We start from the raw sequence: 24963 nt of genomic DNA on the forward strand, positions 1-24963 counted from the left end.
TCACCTGGGTGGCCCCCTCACCCCCCCCCCCCCCCTCCTCTCATGTATATATATTGCTTCTAAAAGAAAGTGCCATTATGTCCCTTCCTAAAGGGCTTAATGAGGGGGATAATGTGTGTAAAGTAATGTGACATTAATTGTTAGAGGTTCATAATAACAGCCCTCAATCATGTGGAAGATTGCCTCTTGCTTTTAATAAGAGCAGCTTTCAAGCCAATGGAGTCGAATGAGGGAATGACAGAGTCAAATTAGCTTATTGGCTATTCATGTTCACTCTATTGCCTGCTATTTAAAAGTCATTGACCATTTAAAGATTGGCTGCCGGGAGCTGCGAGTGTGCGGGTTGCGGGTGGGGTGTTTGTGTTTGGGGGGGGGCTGCTTCCACCTATAATAAAAAATGATGCAATAGAAATGTCAAGTGCCTTCTGTGTGGGGGCGAGAGAGAGAGATAAACCCGGGTGCGAGGGCCCCATCTCCGCATTACCATAAGAAACGGGCCAATATGGATGGCGAAGTCAGCGGGTCTGGCTGCTGTCAGCCATGCCTTTTGGGCTGCGTGATTAATGTCTTTACGATGCCTCGCGCAGCCGGGCCACATCCCGGCCCTCTGTCAGGGCAGCCTGTGCCCCGTCCACGCCCCCCCCCAGCATCCCCGCCCCCCCCCCAGCATCCCCGCCTTCCCAAACCCAGTCGCTCCCGGGGGCCCCTGTCGTCCCGCTACTCTCAGACTCTTATTTTTAGCAAAGAATAAAAGAAAAGTCCTGCAGGGTTGATTTCTATCTGAGACTGACCCGCGGTATTTTGTACCCCACGCCCAGCCACCGCAGCAGCACTGGGTAAAAAAAGGGCACCATTTTTTTTAGGTCTGTCCCTTCCGTTTCATTTATTGTCAGTCTCGTTTTCCGTAGGCAGTCCTGGAATTCCCTGTGTCTCTGGCGCAGCTCGTATGTGGCCCATAAAGGCCATCTTTGGCAACCGTGGCCTCGGTGACCTTAATCGGGATATAAATAATTAGGGGGTGTTTTCAGGCATGCATGTGACCCCCAGTTTCACAGCTGTGCTCTGTGTCTTCGGTCTGCCCAATATTGACTACGGCGTACCTGCTTAACCACAACACAAGTCAGCTATTAGTCTTTATGCAATTTGCATCGCTTGTGAATGCCGATTGTGAATGCGTTGCCTCATTTTTGTTTCCCTTGCGATCGCGCTCTCGGCCCACTTTCTCTCCAGTTGAACCTCTTTGGCCCCCGTCTCCAGCTCACTAAACCAGTTTCATTGAGAGGGCTGATTATCTCTCCTCAGCACGGCCAACTCCATGAACTGAATGGTCACTGTCTTTATTTCTCTCCTCCTGACTGGAGACCTAATAATAGCTTCATTAATGCAGAAGTTTAATTTGGTTTACAATGGGTTAATGGCCCGAGGGTAGTCTATTGGCACCCGGGCAGGGGTAGTGCAGGGAGGAGCCTTTTTGAGAAGTGTTTTCAGGATGGGGTCAGCTGGGGTCAACCGAATGTCACCCAGAAGTGAACAAACATGTAATTGATGTTCGGACATCTCTGGCTGCCCCCCCCCCCCAAAAAAAAAACGCCTTGGAAAGCTGTTTAGTCTTTTGAACAGGGAAGCAGAAGAGTGGGCAGTCCTGGCTCTTAGAAAGCCTATCACGAAGGCCACCAAGCCCTGAATGCATGGCTGAAAAGGAGACTCAGACTGCTAACCAGAAAAGGGTTACGCTCTAATTTTTCTCTCTACAGCTTTAATGTTTCTGTTTCACTCTTGACGTGTAATTGCTCCCGCAACACAGGTTGAGGGGCAGGAACGTTGTCTGGGATGCTGGTGTTCTCCAGATAACCCCCTCTCCTGTGTGGTGGGAAGGGGTCTCTTTGTCCCTGATTTTCACGGATTTAAAGAAAATGCGGGCAAGTGTTGTAGGCCTTTTATCGGCCTGTGTTTGGATAGTAAAGCCCTCGTTCCGTCCTCTTTTCGGTTAGTTCCGGACAAACTTGCATCTGGGTGGTGTGCGCGGGAGTAAGGACGCAATAAATAAACCTTTAATTTGCAGCGACCTGACCGAGATCCTGCTCTGTGAAGTTTATGGTCCTCTGCACAGTTACATGTACACATCGAGTGCTTTGATTTGCAGACCAAGTTTTTGTCGTAATACGTTCCGGATGCTTCCGCTAAATTTCACTATTGTTAATATAAAATTCCGAGTGCAGGTTTTTTTTTTTAAAAAGCACCTGCATCTTTAGTAGCAGGTTTGTAACACTTTGTATGTTTACATTGACTTAATTCTACATATATCAGTCATAATCCTACATATATCAGTCATAATCCTATTAGTCCTTGTTTCACGCTGGATCTAGAATAAGTATGTAGTGTAGCAAGTGGAATATCAGTCTGACCAACCATCCAATCCAAACATCACCTCATTTTTTTACCATGTGGGGCCCATCCTGGTATTGAACCTCATTTGAAACGTGTCTGCTCTGGTGATCAAAAGCTTGTCTTGTTCACACTGTGTTCTCAGAGGTTGAATTTCAGAAATTTCTTGTTAAATGTGCTGTGGATTTTTTATAACCTCTAAGTCGAGAAAGATGTAATTACTGGTTTATTCACTGTTATTAGATGCCTATGGAGAACCCCATATGCAGTAAGATATTAATTAAGATTCATAAATGTTCCATCCAGGGGGAGAGACCATTAAGAACATAAACCAGCAGTCTGGGGCCCATGTGGAGCTGCAGAGGAACCCGGCAGCCAACACCGACCCAAACGTGCGCATCTTCTCCATCAGGGGCACCCCTCAGCAAACGGAGCTGGCCCGACAGCTCATCGATGAGAAGATTGGAGTACGCTTTCTCTGCTCTCACTTTTCGTACTCGTTAGCAATACTCAATCATTGTTTCCCTATCCGGTCCTCAGGAACTCGCAGCCGATCCACGTTTTTGCTCCATCCTAGCTCCCTACCAGAGGGGAACTGGGAGGGAGCAAAAATGTGGCCTGTCTGTGGGTCCCGAGGACCAGATTGTGTAACGCTGCTCTAGATAGTTAGGCTACCCCTTTACATTAGTGAGCGATGGGGGTAGTGTGATGGTTGCCCTCTTTGGCCTGAGCCCCGCAGCCCTTCACTTGTTCACCTTCATCTCCAATCTCATGTCTTGTCAGGGGCCAGGAATTGGGGGAAGCAGCAGCTTTGGACTGAGCCCCTTCTCTCAAGGGCCAGGTACTCCTCACCAAAAGTAAGCATCATTTAGCATTTCCTGGTTTTCCACTAAAGGTCCCTTTTTAATGTGGCAGTGCTGCCCTTTCTAGTGCATTTCCACCCCTCCATTTTCAGAGGTGAATAGTTCAGGTCCAGAAAGTAAAAATCCAAACCAAGACTTTGTTTTAACCAACCATTTGAGAATAAAGGGTCACAGTCATAGAGTATTCAGCTGGTCGGTTGAAGCAAAATCTTGTTCTGGATTTTTATTTTCTGGATCTGAACTAGCTACTTCATAACCACATTTTCTTTACACTTTCTTTCATTGCAGTGGACCTCAGACGTTTATGACTGGCGGATGGGGGTCAGCATACCAGGCGTGGCAGGCACAGGGCCAGCAAGACCCTAGTATGCATTACCTTCAGAGCTCACTCTTCAATTTAAGTGTCATGGAAGAAGTAAAGAATGTCTGTGTCCTTCCCTAAGCTCACCTGTGACTGTAGTGATGGGTTCGGATCGAATGCTAAAGCACTAAAAGTACGTGGGAGAGAGCTGTGACATTATGGTGCCTTTTTTAATACGCGACTCTTGCGCGTTTTTGGAGCTGAAGTGGCTGACCCAGGTTCACAAGGGCATCTAAGAGTGTATAGCAGCCTCCGACGAATAACGTGCCCCCTCAGTGGAAGTCAGTCAGTGCATGACTGCCACGTGATTATGGGGATCGCGCCCCCTCACTAATTTCAGACACAGCCTTAGAGATTTCATTGGGGACCTGGCATTGTGGAGAGGGCACCTTCTCACATGCTCTGAAATGCTGTCCTCCTGCCCCTGGAGCATGAAGACATGCCAGCGAAGGAGGAGCAACACAGGACTCCATGTACAGCTTTTCTTTTTCTGATCTTACTCTGTTTCTTTCAGGTCACAATGGATCCCAGACTGGACAGATGGATTATTCTAAAGCCTGGGAGCAGTATTACAAAAAGCTAGGCAAGTCTGGGGCTACAAACAGATGTCTAGGTCTCTGCATTTACCCATCATGGCCTCACGCTTTGCAGTCAGACTGCAGGTCCATGGCTTCTCGGGGGCCTTCAGATTGCTCTGAACATTTATAGGCCACCATATCAGTCACCTGCCCTGGCCCCCAGAGCTTAAGAACATCGAAGGCTGCATGACGACCTTCTCTCCCCGCCTCTGTCGTCCAGCCTGCCTCCCAGTGTGGGGAGATGCCGTCATGACCCACCTGTCAAATAAGGGCTTGACTTATGGCTGGCTTTGTTCCCGTATTCATGCAGATGCCTGCCCCCCCCTCGCCTTGCCCCACCCCGCCCCCCAGGGCCTCACTCTAGTGCTCCATACATGGCTGGTGACCACCATGTTGCCAGCTGCTCTTCTTTTGAAGCTGCTTGCTCTTTTAATGCTGTAGGCCACCCTCTGGCGTGCGCTCCTGCACACACGCACACGCACGCGCATGCACACTCACACTCACATACACTTACTCTGACACACACTCACACGTGCATGCATACACACACACACACACACTCTCACATACTCACACACGCACACCTACACACACCCAAAGCAGTTTCCTAAGAAGGGAACAGTGCTCTCAGGGCAGGCCCTGAACCTACTCTACTAAAGCATGCCTGAAGTCTCCTAAATCCTCCAAACCTTTTTCTTATACTAATACCTTCTGAAACAAGCACTGCAAACATTTTCAAGATGTTTTTATGTACAAGAATGAAAGGGTACATGACAGTGAAACTTTCCAATTCATATATCACACATTTTTAACTGGTTAGGCTAGTGTCTGCCTGTACTTTGCTTTGAACGGTCACATGACCTGCTGTGATGCCCACACTGCAGGGGTACCTCCTAGTGGCGTGTCTGTGCGATCACTCTGCGCTTCCCTCCAGGAAGCTCCAGGTCATGCAGAATCACCGACCCCAGCATTCGGCCTGTTTATTACGCACTAACATCTGTATTTGTGTCTGTCTAGGCCAGCAGAGCCCTGGTCCCGGCACCAGCCCTGACTACAGTAAGGTGTGGGAGGAGTACTACAAGAAGCATAGTAGGTCACTCGGGGCCGCAATCCAACACCCACCCCCGCCCCCTGGAGTGAAGGATAGCAGCGTGTCCCCAGCACGCCGGTTCATGTTCCCCACTGAGGCGTTGCAGCTGAGGGACGGCCTGCAGAAAGAATTCAGAGCCCCCATCCCACCGTCATTAAAGCAGACATGCAGAATGGACTATCAACCCACACCAGCCCCATAAGCGAAAACACATTCTTGGAATTTTTTATGGGCCAGAATACTTATATAAATGGAGTATTTGTTTTTGTCACAATTGGTTAGCGTGTTTTGAGAGATGTACAATAAGTAAATAATTTCACTCCATTTTTCAATTAATGTACAACCCTGAAAAGTTGGTAAAGGGTGAAGGTGTCCGAATCCTTCCCGAGGCTCCCTATGCACTGTGAAGTCGGTAGAGTTCTGCCGTGTCTGGCTGGAGCTTTGCCGGTGTTTGACAGGAATGCTGCTGTCCTGTCCTGCAGAAATTTATAGTGTGTAAATCGGTGCCTGTGCAGTTCATAGGGGCTCTAAACACTGGGAAAAGGCAACTGTTAGGCACTGCAAGGTACCAAGATGAGCTGACAGGATCAAACTGTGGGGCTTTTTCAGGCTTTATTTACATTTTTTTTATAGAGATGAAAAAAAGACGTACATTCCAGTCCAGTGTTTTTTTTGTGTAATTATAGGTAAATAGGATGTTTCTAATTAGTGTACATGTATGTGTTTGCTTTCAGTTCAGTCTTGTCCATTTTCTGATCCTTTCCGTCAGGCCATGCTACAGCCAACGCCCCCCAGCAGAGTTCTACCCCAGACTACAGCGCAGCCTGGGCAGAATACTACCGACAGCAGGGGGCGTACTATGGGCAGAGCACCCAGCAGGCAGCCGGACCGGGCCTTCAGGTAAAACGAGCATCTGCCCACCTCCCTGAGAATGACACTATTCTGTCTGAATAATCTCTTTATAATCTAGGCCTTTACACAAAGGTGGAATGTTTTCTTGTTACTGCTTTTTGAAGCCTTGAAATTGTTTACTTAACGCAGGGGCTACTTTGTGAAGGATCAAACTTTTCGCCGATTTTCCTAATATTGATTTTCAGAAGTGCTCTCTGCCTACCACTAGTCAGCACTGCACCTAGTCAGCACTGCACCTAGTCAGCACTGCACCTAGTCAGCACTGCACCTAGTCAGCACTGCACCTACTGTAGTCTCCTGTCCTCCAGGATTTCATTTGTGTCTTGTCACCCCTGATTTTATTAATGTTCTTTTCTGGAATAGGTATAGGCCTAAATGCTCATATGATTTTAGAATATCAATTTAATCATCCACAAGCAGATCCTCTGACATGCAAAAGTGGCAGGAAAAATAATGAAATAAAGTGATAAAGTAACAAGCTGAAATGTCCTGTGAAAGAGCAAACTACCATAAACCACACAATACCCCCTTTTCCCCATGCTGGGTGGGTAGGCAAGGCACTGGGCACCATGCGTGCTGATCACCCACGCTGGGTGGGTAGGCAAGGCACTGGGCACCATGCGTGCTGATCACCCACACTGGGTGGGTAGGCAAGGCACTGGGCACCATGCGTGCTGATCACCCACACTGGGTGGGTAGGCACGGCACTGGGCACCATGCGTGCTGATCACCCACACTGGGTGGGTAGGCCAGGCACTGGGCACCATGCGTGCTGATCACCCACGCTGGGTGTGCACTGGGGGCATGGTACCTTACAGCAGTGTCAACCTGGTCTTTGGGGACCCACAGACAGTCCACATGCCGAGAGCTCGGTGAGCAATAACGTGGTCTGTCGAGGACCGGGTTGGGAAACACTGGCTTACAGTTAAGCCCAGGGCACCGATTCACTCTCATAAACAGTAAATGTGATAAGTTTTGCACAAAATATTCTCAATTCATCACCCAGCATTGGCTGAATGAAGGTCATTCCTGTGCAGTGATTATTTAACAACCAAAAGGCATTTATTTACGCTTTTGTGTTGGAGAACGTTTGTTTTCATGCTTTATGCTGCAAGCCACAGGATGTCAACAAACGCTGAGTGCCAGTGAGTCGCGCCAACGGCCTGCGCCACTCACTACAATGTGCTTCCCGCCGCAGAGTCTGTATTGCCTGTGCCTGGTCACATGCTCATTTCGGACCCATTTACTCTGTAAATGTTGCCTTTATGGACTGGTGAGCCCATGCCCTGCCAGCACTTCGCCACACTGGTCCATGACCACCCTCCGCCACGCTGGTCCATGACCACCCTCCGCCACGCTGGTCCATGACCACCCTCCGCCACGCTGGTCCATGCCCACCCTCCGCGTCGCTGAGTCCATGACCACCCTCTGTGTCGCTGAGTCCATGCCCTTTTAATTATGGCGCTTACTGACACATTAGTGGTGTGACAGTGTACCTGTCAGCACGTGGGGGTCCGTTCATTTGAAGGGCTTCACTTGCAGCTCATTTACTTGTCACAGATGTTGAAGTAACACCCACGGTTCTGCAGTCATGTCTCTACTAACTACAGGATTCTACCTTTGCATTAAAAATTCCCACTTTTCATGTTTTCGTCATTAAATGGAAAAAAATATAAAGTGCAATTTTTTTTTATTAAACTATTCATCCTTTTTGTGGTCTTGTGGTAACATTTAAACATTTGCTTGCCTTCCAGGAACATTAATGGATTTCATTTCACTGAAGATTTTGGAATCATTGAATGAAAACAAGCTTTTATATAAATGAGGTTTCTAAATTTGCAATGCCTTAAGACTTCTTTTTTTCTTTTCTTAGAGCAAAACACTAACTATAGGATGACTTCTACAATCTAAAGAATGTTTAAAATGTATTTTCTGAATCAGGAACTTGTCATTGTAACTGAAAACATGGACACCAGTATGGTTGAATGGACAATATCCAGGAATCCTTGTTCAGTCTGAGATTTTTTAAAGAAAACTAATATATCCTGGATTTGTAACATTTCAGCAACAATATTCTTTCTTTGCAATAAATTGTTATGGGCTTAGCAGTCTTGATTAATGTTGTGTTCATCAAGAGAAATTTTTGAAGTATGTTTGTGCTCTACTTATTTTCACTTTTATATGAGACTTTTTGATTCTGTGAGATGAAACTGTTTTGTTACATTAATGGTATTTCTTTTGTTACAGAACATCAAGAAACGGTGTTTAGCCAATTGCAGTCAATTCGTAATATAATTGTTGTTTTCCTTGGTATTTCCGTGTTTGACATTTTTCTACTCAGATTTTTGTAAGGTGCAATATCTTATTTCATTTTTAACAGATGTTTAACTTGTAGCTTGGAATAAATTGTATTGTTTGTTGGATATCTGGAATTGTAATCATGAGTATATGTTTTATTGCAATCATCTGATATGGGTGAAAGTGGTGTTACATGGATTTGCTATCACATTAAACTGTGTGTTCTCAAATACTTGACTAAATACCTTATTTTAAAGATATGATTGCATCAGAAGTTTTATATGTTATATTCACAGGCAAAAATGTCCTTGTTAATGTGCCGTTTTCATGCTGAAAATTGTTTGAAAGATTGTAAATGTGTGATTTGAAATTTGATGTTGCATCTAAGGACAAAATGTATCTTCGTGCTTTGCACCTTAACCATTGAAGACTGCTAAGCCTATATTTGATTCTACCTGTGTAATTAATACTTTTTGTAAACTAACTAGCTCAGCCAACACCCAAACCAGTACACACTGTGGGCTCATCCAGAGTCTGATGCTAATACCATTTTAATTGTTATTCTGTCTATTTTGTGTGATATTATACATATATATATATATACATACAAGCATACATTGGTTAGTTACAAAATGACTCCGGTTTTAATTGTATTACCTAAAGAAAAGGGATATTATAATTTCAGAGTTTAATTTGTTGCTTTTCCCCTCATGTACAGTTAACATGTATTAAGTGTCAAGAGTAATTTTTGTTGCAATGAATTGGAGTTTTATTATCAATGTTTGAATAGGTTTAGTACATTCCAGTTTAAAATGTTGCTTTTATTTTGCAAATAATTTTAAATCTGCATTTACTCTGATTGCTTTCATTGGACTGACTAAATATACAATATATAGAAATTTATATATGTTGTATATAGAAAATATATAAATATATTCTCTCTAGTTAATTTTTACTTTTACTTCTCACTCTAATAAATTGGCCTCAGATCTTTTGTGTTTTGTATTTGTATTAAAATCAATTGCAATGGTCATGCTGTCTGTTTTTCTGTGAGTTCTAAAAGTTTTCATTGTTGTACCTATCTATGAAAATCCTAATTCCAGGCTTTTGTATATAAATTCACTTTCAGGCATTTTTCCCTTAACCCATATAGCTTTATTTGTTTGATATAAATACTAGGTTTACATTTTGACCTGAAAATGCACATCACTTTGGGTGAATTGGATGTGCAGCGTAATACTGGATCACTGTGTGAAATGAATGAGATGAGGTTTGGCTCAGTTGCTAAGTGACAGTTTAGAGGGGATTTCTTTTTCTACAAGTGAGGAAATCATTATACTGAAGTGAAACAACCGTGAAATTCTTCGCACGTTAAGCTGTTGTCTCCCAGCATAAATGGCAGCCAGTGAGTAGTTATAGTCAGTGAGCAAGATGCGTCATGTTCACTTTCATACGTGTCGTTCCGTCCGCTGCTAGCTTAGAAAGCGAAAAGAAGTGCACAACACTGCTGAAATAATCCGCTGAATGGGGGGGGGGGGCGAGGTTTACAGTATGGTTGCCCCCCCCACTACCCCCAGACGCATACACAGCTGGGGATGCCATCAGCCTCTTTAAAACCTTCCGGTAATTACACATCAGATGACCGCTACAGAAAATTAATGCTGAAAAATGGGAGCACTAAATGGGCGCTTTAAAAGTTGGTGGTGGGACGGGAAGGGATTGCAGAAGATGGGCCTGAGAGTTGCATGTCGGCGTGGGAATTGCTGCGGGGACAATATTGTGCCTCTGCTGCTCTAATAGATGTGCAGCTTGCCGTGCCAAAACAGCATTTGGCATCAATGGCAAAAGAGTAATTATTCTGTAATGAACTGGAAGGTGCCCACTAATTGAATACTGAGTGTAGCAAAGCAGTGCCAGAAGTAATAAAAGCAACAATATCAGCAGAGGAAGCTTCCTCTTAAGTGCAACAGTAAATACAGATGAGCCTGCATTTGTGTCTGTGGCCTTGGAGCATCCGACCACAGATTAAAGATTAAAGAAGTGGGGCTAGGGAGCATTTGCTTTTAGTTTTTAGAAAAATGTTTTTATATACGTACATTTAGTTCTATCCTTGTCAAGGTCTCGTATATTCCATCTCAAGGCTTTTTTTATCGGCGAAATTGCTTAAAGTGATTGGGCAAATGTACATTTGTTAGGGAATGACTGGCTTTTGGCGTCTAAATGACATTGGGCTTTTTATTTGCTTCAGCCCCCCCTCCCTTTCAAAGAACTGCAGCTATGATGAGGTTGACATGGTTAATATATGCAGCTATTATTCGGATTCAAATTGAAATGATTTAAAAGCAGAATCTATTTAATCACAGCTGAATAAGAGTGTAAATTTTCTTTTGCTCCCGCGTTTTGTCTCCTTTGGACTGCGAACCCTGTGACTGCCCTAGGTTTACATATCAGGCATCATGTTGATGTAAAGCTTAAGAAAGACAAACATGCTCCTTTGTACAATAATCTGCAAGCTGACTTAAACCGCTGTACTTTATTGAAATTTACTGCTAATAATTCAATAAAACGATTTCTCCTTTCGCAGTTCTGTGTCTAGCCATTCCATTCCAGTCAGCTCCACAGACTGCAGCAACAGCATGTCTGATACCTGTTTGACATTCTGCCTATTTGGCCTGTGTCTTCCTATTTATACTGTATACAGAAAGGGTGAACTGAGAGAAGCATAGTAATGTTTGCTACTGCTGTGTGCTCTAGTATCCATGCTCTTGAACCAGGAATGGTGCCTGTTTTCAAGTAGGGGACGGGAAACGCCACTCAATTGAAGTGATTGATTTTTTAAAGTACAAATATATGGTAAGCTGGTTTTGATTGGTTGACTTCTACGGTTTTCTTTAATCCAGACTCTGCTCTGTGCAGGTGAAGGCAGCCTGGTGGGATTAGATTGTCCCATCCTTTTGTGCTGGTTGTCAGTCATTTGTCAGAATGGCCTTGTCTACATTGATGGAGAGCCACAGGGGTTCCTTGTATCCTCCATTCATGGTGTGAAATTAAGGCTTTCGCCCGTCCCCACAAGTCAGCCGGCCCCCTCCTGGAATCAGCCCCCTTTTTCTCTGTATTTATTTTGGTGATGGTTAAGACCGGTGCGTGTTTATACATTTCTGTTTGGATTGGGGATCTTGACGGCGTCCCACGCACGGCGTCTCACGCACGGCGTCTCACGTACGCCGTCTCACGTACGCCGTCTCTGGCCGAGTGCCGCGTCGCACAGCATCGCCCGGGCTGCGGGGGTGCTCGGCGAAGGATACCAGCAGACCTGTGACCCTTTCTGAAAGCTCTCATAATTACAGGCCCAGGTCACCCTTAATGCCGGGATCTCCAGCTGTGTTGCCAGATGTGGTTTCTTAAACCACACACTGACGTCGTCCCCGTTTCATGAGACTGAAATGTCATTCTGCGACCATTTTCTTAATCTTCAGACATACATGCAACCAAATATGTTAGCTGCTAATATCATAGGTGCTGTTTTACTACTATTATCAGCTCACCCATACATCCCGAATGTAGCTCTCAATTAATGAAAACCAGTATGTAGACAAGGTTTGTATATGCCTACTGGGATTTGGAGAATAATTTAAATGCAGTTGATGTTTTTCCTGTTTCTAATTTAATGATGACACCTCGATAATGTGTTTTTCCCTAAAGCTTCTGTATGGGACATGTTGCTTAATTTGTTTCATTCATGACACCCTGACTTTAAACCTATGAATTAATCTGCTGCTCTGATCTTCTCGGCCGTCATCTTCCGCCGATCTGTGAGCCCAGCCTGTGAAATCGATGTGGCTGGGAGTCCGTGACGCTCCCACAGCGGTACGTTTAAGCCTTAATAATGCCGTAATCGGCGCCGTCCAGCATCGTGCCCGAAAGAAGCCCCAGGCAGCCTCGGGCTCTTGTGTCATTCCTCTGAAGCCAAGTGAAATGCGACCATTCAGAGGCTTGATTCGTGGAGAAATTCCAGTGGGAAACAGACAGGTCCCATTTCATGTCTCAATGAGTCATTAGTGTCAGCACGCATTGTGATTTCTTTCATATTTATTTATTTAGCTCTTCCTTGTGTTGTCATTTCATCCACCATTGCACCTTTCCTCATGAAAAGCTGCGAAAAGCTACTGCCAAATACAGCTATATCGAGCGTGGTCATTTAAAATGTCTGCACTTACGGGAGAGGTGTGGCCCCCACCGCCGGCCTTCCCGGAGCTCCTATCTGTCTCCCACTGACTCAACCTGCAGCTGTTTTTTTTTTTAATTCTCCGCTGTAGATGCGCTTCTTTTTAAACTCCACTTATATCAAACTTTGAAACAGGAATGTAGTGCCTGCAGGGGGCTGGGGGGGGAAGACAGGGTACAGGTTTACAGGGAGCTGATGGTTTAATTGCGGGATTAATTCGAGGATTGAGATTCTTCTACAATTGATTTCAATTCCATTATATTATCCCCTATTAAGTTTGCCAAAACTGAATCTACTTTAGTATAAGCAGTGAGGCTTTTTCTTGGCTGAATATTTTCTCTGGTTAAAATGTATTAATCGCCACGCCCGTAGCACTAAAAAAGGCTCGCGCTCTGAGCTCTCTTTTTTTCCATTTATTTCTATTTATTTTTTTCCATCTGTTTGAAGACAAGTAATAGCCTATCCTTGATAATGTTTAGAAGCAGCTCAAGTTCTGAAAAGACTCGTCTAATTCTATGCGGCTTTGGCTGTTAACAAGTGCGAATAGACAAAGTTTAGTTCTATTAACTGGACTTTGAGGCTGTTTTTTTTCGCTGCATTGTTACTTCAGGGTCGCTAAAAACATCCGTTCTGCAGTCCTTACTTACAGCCGGCGTGTCAGACATAATGAGGTGCGGCGCCGCCAGTCGATGTGCTTAATTAGAGCCCTATTTACTAACCACGTCAATTAGTGCAACACCATTAAACCTTCGTGATAGGTTTTAATTAAGCTGTGTAAGCTCTCCAGCTCCGTGAAGTACAGCCGGATGGGGGGGATGGATCTCCTCACCTGTTACAGGCAGGTAGCTGCGTGTAGATTTTGTTCTGAGGGAGGAGGAGGGGGAAACAAAACACTGCGTGTAGGTGCTTAACTAGATAAATAAACTGATTTGGGAGTATAGCTTAGGTGTAGAGCGCTTAGTGCGTAATGGAATAAATTATCGGTAAATGATGCAGATCAATAGTATTGGAAGTCAGACAGAGCCGAAGTGGACTCTTGCTGCCGCTCCGTCATTGTCGGCCCATCCTTCTTCCGTCGGGAAGGACACCTTGCCTGGCCCAGATAACCAGCGGTAGCCCACTGCACCCCCGTGCCCGAGTTCCTCTACCAGGATCGCCACCTGCCTGCTGACAGATCTTATTGATTTACGAGGCTGACATTTTGATAGGTACCAAGCGCAAAGCATACTAATTGAATGCACTTAATTACATGCCATTTAGCAGATTTATAAGGAAAAACCCAGTTACGTTTCCCACTGGGCGCTGCATGTAGACGGATGAAAGATTTAAGGGCGAAGTCTAAATGTTACGATTTTGAAGGAATATGTGATAAAGTACTTCAGGGTTCTCGGTAGGTAGTTAATCTTTAGAACTAAAATGATGTTTAGTGTAACTCAAGCTTTTTGTTGCCTACTGGTAAAAACGTACGATGTTGTTCAATACTCGCAAGTCATCGGGTTTACTAAGTCATTTCGTTTACTAAGTTACGTGTGCAATTGAATATATTCAGCGTAAAGTAGTATAAGAGCAACAAACTAAACAGGGCAATTAGTCAAACGTAATGAGTTAACGCGCCGAGCAATTGACTTTTTAACCTCTTATTCCCAATTTAAACTGATGTGCGATACGCTTTTATGGAAACTTGTGACGAGGGGCTGAAGTTTTCCATGTTCTTTTCGTCGCAGTTTATTTCTCCACCCATTCGCTATCCGACAACTATTTGCCTAGAGTGCGGCCTTAGTCTCATGAGAATTTTATTTGACAAATTGCATAGATTTTTCAACCTCTCCCCCACCCACCCCTCCGGTATGGTTGTGACCGCAAACCGTTTCATATTGGATAGCCACTCTAATCTTTTTAAATAGACCTTGTACATTTTCAAGGGTCCGTTATTTCCCACAATAATTAAAATCCTTCGGAAACATTCTGTAAATCGAATCGTAAAGATTGTGCCAAATTCTGTCCTTTTCAATATGTTTTTAACAAATACATTTTTGTGCAGTGAGGTTGCACAAAATAATTACAAACGTAACGGTTAGGAATAATTCAACACCTGAAAATCTGACATTTCGAAACGGCCCTATTAATAGTAGTTACATATTTCGCACGTATGAGATTGCGATCGTTGGGAATATAGGCTACTGCAATAAGTGGGCAACTATGAGGTATACTTTATCCCAAAAATACAATTTAAACAATTCCGGTCATATCGTCTATGACAGAATATTTTGGTCTTAAGTCGATTTAATGCCTTACTATTGCCTTCAAATGTTTGATCATTTTACATTAGGTCTATTTGTAAAATTAATTACAATGGTTAGTGATTGTACTATGTTCCGTATTAAACGTATACATGCGAATTTCTTAGCAACGTAAGATTATAGCACCATTAGCCTTCTATGGGATTCTGCGCTCGTGTAGTTTGCGTTTTGGCACAGGTGAGAGACTTCACGATCACTGGAGCTACCTTGTCCTGCCACCTACCTACCAAAGATGGAACTCGCCTGCATATATTTTTCGCTTCCTTAAAGTTGCTTTAGAGAGATTTGGTAGCCTACAGGTCAACACATATGAACAACTGTGAATCTGTAATGGTGAAATAAACCAAACAGATTTAAAATTTATGTATAATATATATTTTAGGTTTCTTGATGTATGTCGCCAACTAATGTTGATGGCTTTGGGGGAGAAAAAAAAACTAGTTGACCCTGTTGAATGTCATGTAGGAATTCATCAGAATTTAAGTATTTTTATGTTTTGAGTCCTGAAAGCTCTTACCTTGGGGGAGACAGAAGGGGGAAACAAAAAAACTTTGGTACAGAAAATTATATTAAGCGCGCACCTGTGAAGATACGAAGAGCGAGGACACTGACCTTCCACAGCCAATAGATCGTTTGTTGGCCGAGAAGATGTTTGGTATTTCATATAAGTGATCTTTGATATTTAAACGGATGCTCACAAATAAAAGTGGAATAATTTATGTTGGTGTTGACATGATTTCACAAACTCTCTTCATTAACTGCAATTTGCACTTTCCCTTCGGTCTATAATCGTCATTTAGTTTGTTTAATAGTTCAATTCTTGTTTGTGTGTTAAACAGATGGTTGAAGCCAGTTAATGTACGATATGGTAATTTTTTTAACCATAAGTAGCCTGAGCGAAGGTTTTTTTTTCCCAGCCGTTTAGACCTTTCTGAAATCTTTACGCTTATGGCTCTCATGCCTTTTGTGTTTGGTGAAGTGATAAAAAATCCTTTTATGACGAGTTACACCGATTTTGAAACTACTGTTAAATAAAGCACTCGTTTCGGTTAAAATTTAATTTCCTAAAACAAATGGCGTAACGCCGCCAAATGAAGAACCGCACTAGACGAACACTGCTCTCCGGGTGAGTTATTGAACGTGTGCAAATGTGTGCTTGTAATGTACCGAAAGAATTAGTGCTATATGAATAAGTGCTCTAAGAATTGTCTGCATGCAGACTATGAATATGTATAAATGTCTGACAAAATTGATGCCTGTTTTCATGGGCAATTTCTAGCACACCATTTGGGCGCATTCCCATAACCACCTCTCTGGTGTGGCACTCCACCCAAACAGCTTTTTAATGGCTTCTGTTTGCTTTAGAACCTCCTCTGCTCCTTTCGGTCTTTTCATCTCCACGTCTTCAGCTGGTCTAAGTGGGCAAAACCTGGAGAAACCTCTATTTTTGTCTCTCCCTTTTTCTCTTTCAAATAATCAGCCTTGTGCCAAAAGTGTCCCCCTTGTTTTTACGCGTGCCAGTCACCTGCCGTCTCCCTCAGCTCTCCTCATTCTCTCTGTCCCCAGTTGAAAAAGCTTGCCTTTCTCTCCCCAGTTCTTTTGACTTTCAGCAGTCTGTTTCCCCAAAGAGATTCAGATTGGGTACATATTGAGTTCCCTTTGTCTTTCAAGGGCTGTACTAAGCTAATTAAATTTTATCCTATCAAATAAAAAACCATCGCTCTCTCGCTCTTCCCCATTAAATTCAGTCGCGGCTTTCCAGCCAAACTCGTCTATTTTCTTACCCTGGAAAAATCCACTGTTCATTGAGTCAAATCTATTGAAAAACATTTGCAGATCTCTATTATTCCAGGATTCTTGTCCTTTCTCCTATTATAAAAGCTCCCGAAACAGCTTGCTTCTTTGTGCAACAGAACTGCGCTGGGAAGGGGGGGAAAGCCATGAATGTTAAATAAATTACGCACAGGGGTAACTTTAAGTTCTTTTAACATTAGCTTTATTTTTCTGCCTTACAAATTGCTCTTCGTCTATTAAGTAATGTTTACCGATAACTGAAACGGATGTCCTGCAAGTATCCCCACTAATTGGCTTTGAAATAATGATATATTCCCCAGAAATGAGCCAGTGGGTGCAATGATTGCGCTTCAACAGTCCTAAATTTTTCCAAATTGATTTTATCCTATTACTCTTTTTTAGCTATGCATATATTTATATACACACTTAAAAATATAATGCTTTCGATTTCATATGATTTTTTTGTGGTTGAAAACCTCAACTTATTAAAAAAATATGTAAATTAACTGATATTAAGGGACCATTTTACACACGTCTTAAATAGATGCCCATTTATAATTTGGTTCTGTTTTCCCCTTCGTTTTCTTCGCTTTACCTAAATTTTAAGGTCACCGTTAAATGATAAAACATGACAGCTGCTTACGCTTAAGGACGGCTGTGGTCGCAGATATTTCTTTTTTGTGCTGCGTGATTTATTAAACGACTTCGGGTTTGTATTGTTGCTTCATTTCACTCATACAGCGTGTACTGTAAAAGGAATTCATAGCGCCGAAACATTTGACGCATCTGTTTAAGTGGTGACCTTGGATAAATTTTGATTTAATGTCACTGGATGCGAACACTACTAAATGGCTTTCATGTGATAAATCTATTTAAATTATTTTTAATAACTGATGGAAAAACGCTTTAAATAACCTTTAGTTAAATAGATTCCCGGTTTTAACAGGTAAACATATCTTACGTATAGAACGATGAGAAATAATGGGTTCATTACCGCAAAGCAGATCAAATTAAACTTGGCCAACGCATATTCTCTCAAAAGGATTTATTTAATACCTCTTTAATAAAGACCCCTTTCTTCTCCCCCTCCCCGTCATCCCCTTTCTGTCTTTTACTTTTTTCGAAGTTGAAACATCTTTGAGTGCAATAAATGTTTAACTGCAATAAATATAAATCAATCTCAATGTGTGCAAATCCTATTCAAGGAGGGAGAGAGAGAAAAAAATCCCCAGTAAAAAAGAAAAATGAAGGAGGGGGAAGACCCCAAAAGCAGCTGTTGAGCAGTAATCTTTTTTCGTGCTCTGTCACTCACCTTCATTTTAGCTCGTCACCGCGTTCCATACGAGCCGTTTCACTGCGAAGCCGTTTCGCCACTTTCATTTCATTCCTAGTCCCTACTCGTCAGACCCCAACCTTGTCCAGATTTTGGACCATCCCCTTGTAGTTATCCAAATAAAAGAAGAGTGCATGGATGTCAAATTGCCCTCAAAAACACCATGAAAGATTGATTTGCAGCACTTTTCTTTCGACTGACATTATTTCGGAGAAACCTGAATAGGAAACCCGCGAGCCTGGGATGGAATAAAGATGTTCTCTCTGCAGGAAAAGGGGGGAAACTGCCCATTTTCTCGCAGTCCATCAACCCAGGAAAAAGAGAGGAAAATAGAAAGAACTGTGCCTATTGAAAGAAGAGCTATATACACCTCTAAACACTGACACAATACTTATGCCTTTTATTAATATCCAATGAATATTAAACCGCTTAGTGGAATAAAATAGAAGGAATAGAAAATATATACTTCGCCAAGTGAGCTTTACATATTTCTGTGACCGCGGACAATACGTTAAATAACATCAAACTATACTTTCAAGTACTGTAATATTATTAATGTTCACAATGTGATGAAAAGCTAATGAAATCTCGGGCGGCCTTTTGTTAACCAAAAATAGGAGACATTACTACATGGAGTATTCGCACAGAAATATTTTATTTATATTTTATGATGTCCATTTAATATATTTTTTAAAGGTTCAGTTTTACAGTTTGGACCGGACGATATGTTTTCATTATAATTTATCTTCGACTCGAAATACACATTATAATTTTGCGTCATTAAGGTTTTGCTGTAACATTTGGCAAGGGGGAATACTTCGCAAAATGTCTATTCCCATATATCATATGAATAGCATGTTATTTTTTTTTTATTTTTAAAAGGAATCTGAATGCATTATTCAGGATGTTTGTTCTTGTTCTTTAAGAAGACACACTGACGGATTTTTTTCCATTACTGATTTCTGAAGACACAAAAACATACGCGCAGGATATATATCCAATTTTTTTTTGTGTGTGTGTGTGTATATATATATATATATAATATAAAATATAATATATAGTTTTTTGTGTTTGAATGTGCATGTATCCGGATGATTTTTATTTAGATTTTCTCGCTCCATCAAATGTTACACTTTCATCGGATACAAGCGTAATGAGGATATTTATAAAATGAAAATTAACTTTATATGTTTCATGATTGTTGGATTTAAGATAATGTGACTATGATACATATTTTAAGAGGAAGAGTAGGACAGTGCCACAATATTATTACGACTTTTTGGGGTATTCGTTTCTTTTATTACACTTAAAATGCCTCAAATCTGCTGGGTTCCATTATGTTTCTCGTGTGTTTATGCGGAGTGCGTAGAGTAAGCTGGATACAAAATAAACTATGCATATGTGCTGATCCTTTACAATTAATCCAATAAAGGTGTTTGTTTTCATGCTGGTAGCTGGTTTTGTCCTTAGTTAGTCGGGTTTTTGCCGCCGGCGCGCGAAGCAGAGGCGTTAGGCTCCTTAGTGGAGACGGCAGCGGGTGAGGATGCCTCACTGGTGAGCGCATGGTGAGAGGAGGCTTGTTATTATTGCGGTAAGGTGGTTGTTGTATCTTGGACACCCCCCCCCCCCCCCCCAGTCCCCCTACAGCCCAACACCACCCCCCCCCCCCCCCCCCCCCCCCGTTCCCCAAAGGAGTGGCCACTCAATAAAGGCTTGGCTCTTTTTTTCTGGTAGAACAAGTCTATAGAACATAAGGGGTGGGTCATTAATAACTAATTAGAGAGGGTCAAACCGGCGGCATATAAAGGGAACTGAGACAGAGCATCTCAACCAAGCCGTACGCCAAAGAGGAATACTATTTGGCACCATATATATATACCTATATAAAGATTACATTACTGTTAGAGAATATCTAGCTTTTCATCCTTAGTTTAGTTTAGTATACTACATTACTATAAACAAAATAAGTCGAGTTTAACACCTTATTTTGTTCCATTTAAATTTTACTTAGACTACTGACATGGGCTCGGTTTTGCCAGCAGAGGCTTTGGTACTGAAGTCTGGATTTAAACAGCAGAGTCTGTCATTGTCTGAAATCATTACATCCGACATCCTCCACAGCTTTCTCTACGGTCGATGGAGAAACGTGCTCGGGGAACACCTTTTTGAAGAGAAGACCAGCAACATCAGTCCCAAGACAGCGTTCACCGCAGAAGTTCTGGCACAGTCTTTCTCAGGAGGTGAGTTAAACAACGGAAGAATCGTATTTGATAAATGATTGTCTGATTGTTTTTGCCTTTATTTTTTGTGGGTTATATGATATTGGAGCCTAGTAAGTGTGTTGATGTATTGCATGCCAAACATGGAATATTTAATTATAATATCATTTGTATTTACTGTTTATAATTAGATGTAATCGAACTTTGGCTCATATGCTTGGTGAAATGTTATACAGCATATGTAACATTATATAAAGACGCTGCTCAGGTACATTGGGGTTTCTGCTTAATCTTGTCGTTTTGACCTCTTATGGTAAACACATCGTCTTTTTCGTCGTTTACTCACAATAATTTGTACTGCCAGGTTACCGACGTGAATTAGGCTATAAACAACATTCGAATAAAAATCGTTCTTATAATCGACAAGGTATAAAACTTCAATAAACTTTCTCTGGCTCCCACTGACAGACAGAATGGATTTAAAAGTAAAAACGTATACGGTACTCACTGTTGGAAAATTCTTCCCAAGGTCTCCGTGACTTTCCCATTACTGTTCTCCAGTATTTTCCCACTTTCTCCTTTATTTCCACCCATTTAGCGTATTAACCCATTTAGCACATTGATACCTCGCATTTAGAAGCTTGTTAGGCGTGTAACTGTTGCTGACTTAAAGAAGAAGGGAATTAAATTCATTTGGTTAACGTTGTGCTTGACCTGAGAAAGTTTTCCACTTAAACCGAGCACTATAGAGAATGAAAAGTCCCCTTTCTTTAAGATGTCCCAGGTTTTATGCCCCATTCATCAATCTCCGGACAGTTTCTTTTCCCCTGCTTTGGCAGCTATGGCGCGCCTGCACTTTTCCCTTTCTCTCTCCTTAAAAGATTGCTGTTCCTCCGCTAATACACCGTGAAGGCTAATTCTATTGCCATTCACACCATGTCAACCATCTAATCGCCTTTCCATTTTTGTTAGAGAAATTCCTTCTCCTTTTAAACAAGTCCTCATTTCATTCAGACTAAATTTATTGCTACAAAGTTCTTAAAGGGATAATGAATTTGGAATTAGCCATTTCTTTCCAGTCGAGTTTAAAGAATGTATATCACATCTAAGGCATGGCGAATTGTTGGATGCCAAGTAATAGAGGACCATTTAACCCCGATCTTGGCCCCATTTTCCCGTCTCAGATATAATTCCTTTGATTTTAACATTAAATAACCATAAAAAGTTTTTTCCTTAGCTGCTTGAAAAGAAGGAAAATGTATTCCGAGCACTCTGTCCCTTGAACAATGTTTAACCTTATCCATATAATCTCATTATCTGATGGAAAAAATATTTCGCAGCCTATCTGAACGGATCACACAGCCACTTCCCTGTTACTATTCTGAAATAGTGCTACAATGAAACAATTACGTAGCCCAACCGTATTATCAGTTTTAGAATGTTTAAAAATGTTCATAGAAAATTTCACATCAGTATTGGCGTACAACACCTTCATTATGAAAAATGTTGAGGTAAAAATATAAATTGTACTGATTTTGAGTATTTTTATATATGAATGTTCTAATTGGTATCATAATTTTGCCCAAATACGCAAATGCGTGGCAACTGCATGCAAAAGTTGCTTTCGTGGTTGTGCACTAACCTCAAAACGTTTTCTTTCTGTTTTGCGTTATCGCCTGTTGCTGTGGGCTTGGCGACGCTTTGCGCGAATTCTGTACTTCTCTGATACCCTGTTCTTTCTGCAGAAGTTCAGAAGCTGTCGAGTCTGGTGCTGCCGAGTGAAGTAATCATCGCCCAGAGCTCTATTCCAGGAGAGGGTCTCGGGATTTTCTCCAAAACATGGATCAAGGCTGGCACAGAAATGGGACCGTTTACCGGCAGAGTTATCACACCAGAGCACGTGGACCTCTTCAAGAACAATAATCTAATGTGGGAGGTAAGCTGCAGCGTATTCAAGACAAACCACAAACCAAATTCGATTTTTCAGGAAAAGGACGTAAAAATGACTTTGCCTCGTAAGTTATTACGGGAGATATGGACTTGCGCAGCCTCAGTACTTGTTCTGGATCAGTCGTTCTGAATAAAGTACGTCCTGATGTTCGCAGGTGTTTAACGAGGACGGCACTGTGCGCTACTTCATCGATGCCAGCCAGGAGGACCACCGCAGCTGGATGACATACATCAAGTGCGCCCGTAATGAGCAAGAGCAGAACCTCGAAGTAGTGCAAATCGGCAGCAGCATCTTTTACAAGGCTGTGGAGGTGATCCTGATTTCCACAACATCGCGAACACTTTTATCACTAACATATTTGTCATTTTAAAATTTACAATTATTTTGCACTGCTTAAGTTCACAATGTTTGTTTTGTTCTCGCAGACCATACCCCCTGATCAGGAGCTTCTGGTGTGGTATGGAAACTCTCACAATACCTTCTTGGGGATTCCTGGTGTCCCTGGTATGGAGGACGAGCAGCAGAAGAAAAGCAAGACCGGTGAGGAACTTTGCTTGAAGTTGCCAGGAGCAAAAAGGGTGTGGAGGAGATAAGGGACGTGGCTGGACTGATCATTATCAGGCTATTCACAGGACAATAGACTTCATTAGTGCATGTGGTCGTTACCTCTCAGCCCTTTCAGATGTCACCGTAGGCAGAGTTTGTTTAAAGAGGAAGATCACTATCAAGTCAAAGCCCTTGGTCTGTGAACCTACAGTGTGTGGTGTAATACAGTCCAATACAGTACATACAGAAGAGTATATTTTTTCTGTAACTGTTGGCCTTGCAGTCTGTAATCTGTTGATATAAAAATTCTTTTGTCTTCTTTCAGATGAGCCTCATGTGTTCAGGTTCATTAGGAGATGTGATATCCAATAATGCACTAAAGTTCCCCGGTTCTTTCCTCACTCTAACAGATGATTTCCACCTGTCCGACGGCTCCTCGTCCTCGTCCTCCTCGTCCTCGTCCTCCTCGTCAACGGCTAGCCGCATGCGCTGCGTCATCTGCCACCGTGGCTTCAACTCCCGCAGCAACCTGCGCTCACACATGCGCATCCACACGCTGGACAAGCCCTTCGTCTGCCGCTTCTGCAACCGCCGCTTCAGCCAGTCCTCCACGCTTCGCAACCACGTGCGGCTGCACACCGGCGAGCGGCCATACAAGTGCCACGTGTGCCAGAGTGCCTACTCGCAGCTGGCTGGACTGCGGGCACACCAGAAGAGCGCCAGGCACCGGCCCACAGGGGCAGCCTCTGTGGTGGCCTTACAGGCTCATTCCCCACCCCCCCCCCAGATGGCACCCGTTCCCCACCCCGCCTCCCTGGTTCACCACATTCCCACAATGGTGCTGTAATGGAGGAGTGCAGCCCCTTAGTGTGCAGACTGCTGCAAACACAGAACATAAAGCGCTTCACTGTGTCTTTCTATATCTCTGATATGTCTGTCCTATGTTCACAGTAGCTCTGTTTTTTTTTTTAGGTCCTGACTCTTTAATGACAACCAGAGATTTTTTTTCCATTTTAAATCAGCAGTTCAGCAGGAGTAATTTGATGAACCAGAATATGTCAAGTTAGGTTGCATTTTGGGGATTAATGGAATGCACTACACATTTTCAGAATTTACTCCAATGGACAAATTAATGTATGACTTACCAAGAACAGACCCCTCCTGTCCCCCAGTGCTAAGTGACTACTGATTTCAGTGTGTCATTAAGGATGATATGCAGTCTGTTGTTTTGTCAGTATGTTTAGAATGTTGACTGTAATCCTTATATAATCTTTATATACCTCCTTACCAAAAACCTCACAAGAACATAATTTTAGCATTGTTCATGCAAAGTAATTGCAGCATGGTTCTGATTTGGTTGACAAAAATGATTAACGGTCACTGCAAAATCTATTTGTTACTTCCCAACGCATGAGACAATTGTGGTTTGCCAGACCATGCATTTCTGAGAATTATTATTGAACTACTCTTCGTTTGCATGCAAACTATTTTTATTGGTTATAGCATCGATTGAACTTGGTGCCATAACCATGCCAATTTCCCAAGCGTTCTTAAGTCTGAAATAGTTATGAATTTCAAAGAGCTCCTTAGGTTTTTGGAAAGCGATTATTAAGTGATTAAAGTGGTTACGTATTGAGAGGGAGCAACGACCTGCTGACATTGAGTGAAAAATGACGACCCCTGGTGGGGTAACACAAGGGATTCCATAAACCTGGAATTGTATGCCCCTTGTGTACACTCTGTGTTATTACATCGCTGTTAGCGAAGATGAATAAGAAATTTCAGATAAATGTAAATAAAAGAATATATAGACAGTGTAAATATAATTTTAAACTCGTGCTTTACTTCCACAAATACTGAATAGTCACTTTATCCCTGTACATGTATGTAAAACTTTATTACAAAACTTTGGTATTATATATATTACGAATACTATGTATGCAGATGTAAATAACTGTATTTTCACCTTGTATTATGAATAAAAGAAAAATAAATGAGTTTGTGGTAAACACATATGTATTTTTGTGCATCTGTGCAAGTAATATAGCTTTAACATAAATGAATGTACACATTTGCAGAAACATTGCTAAAATGTATTTTAATTTGCA

General features: G+C 42.4%; 2 protein-coding genes across 3 annotated transcripts in view; both read left to right on the forward strand.

Moving 5' to 3' along the window:
* LOC111842690 (far upstream element-binding protein 3-like) overlaps window positions 1–9518 on the forward strand; it is a 31403-nt gene extending 21885 nt beyond the window's left edge. For both annotated transcript variants that reach the window (XM_023809586.2, XM_023809585.2), the window contains exons 13-19: window positions 2692–2852; window positions 3169–3242; window positions 3537–3613; window positions 4124–4192; window positions 5205–5276; window positions 6047–6177; window positions 7944–9518. In XM_023809586.2, the coding sequence (XP_023665354.1) occupies window positions 2692–2852; window positions 3169–3242; window positions 3537–3613; window positions 4124–4192; window positions 5205–5276; window positions 6047–6177; window positions 7944–7952 (593 nt within the window). In that variant the 3' untranslated portion in view covers window positions 7953–9518. The remainder of the gene's footprint in view (window positions 1–2691; window positions 2853–3168; window positions 3243–3536; window positions 3614–4123; window positions 4193–5204; window positions 5277–6046; window positions 6178–7943) is intronic.
* A 10468-nt stretch (window positions 9519–19986) lies between these two features.
* Window positions 19987–24866, forward strand: prdm12b (PR domain containing 12b). The gene is made up of 5 exons (XM_023809604.2): window positions 19987–20379; window positions 22104–22294; window positions 22464–22619; window positions 22735–22849; window positions 23266–24866. The coding sequence occupies exons 1-5, from the start codon at window positions 20160–20162 to the stop codon at window positions 23700–23702; spliced, it is 1119 nt and encodes a 372-aa protein (XP_023665372.1). The 5' UTR covers window positions 19987–20159; the 3' UTR covers window positions 23703–24866.
* Window positions 24867–24963: the final 97 nt, after the last annotated feature.

The sequence above is a fragment of the Paramormyrops kingsleyae genome, chromosome 2 (assembly GCF_048594095.1).
Source record: "Paramormyrops kingsleyae isolate MSU_618 chromosome 2, PKINGS_0.4, whole genome shotgun sequence".
Lineage (NCBI taxonomy): Eukaryota > Metazoa > Chordata > Actinopteri > Osteoglossiformes > Mormyridae > Paramormyrops > Paramormyrops kingsleyae.

Bases quoted from the DNA above. Each gene is read 5' to 3' on its own strand.
- prdm12b (XM_023809604.2), top strand. From the start codon at position 20,160: ATGGGCTCGGTTTTGCCAGCAGAGGCTTTGGTACTGAAGTCTGGATTT. The intron at 20,380-22,103 runs GTGAGTTAAACA...TTCTTTCTGCAG, and splicing joins GGCACAGTCTTTCTCAGGAG to AAGTTCAGAAGCTGTCGAGT. The intron at 22,620-22,734 runs GTGATCCTGATT...TTGTTCTCGCAG, and splicing joins TCTTTTACAAGGCTGTGGAG to ACCATACCCCCTGATCAGGA.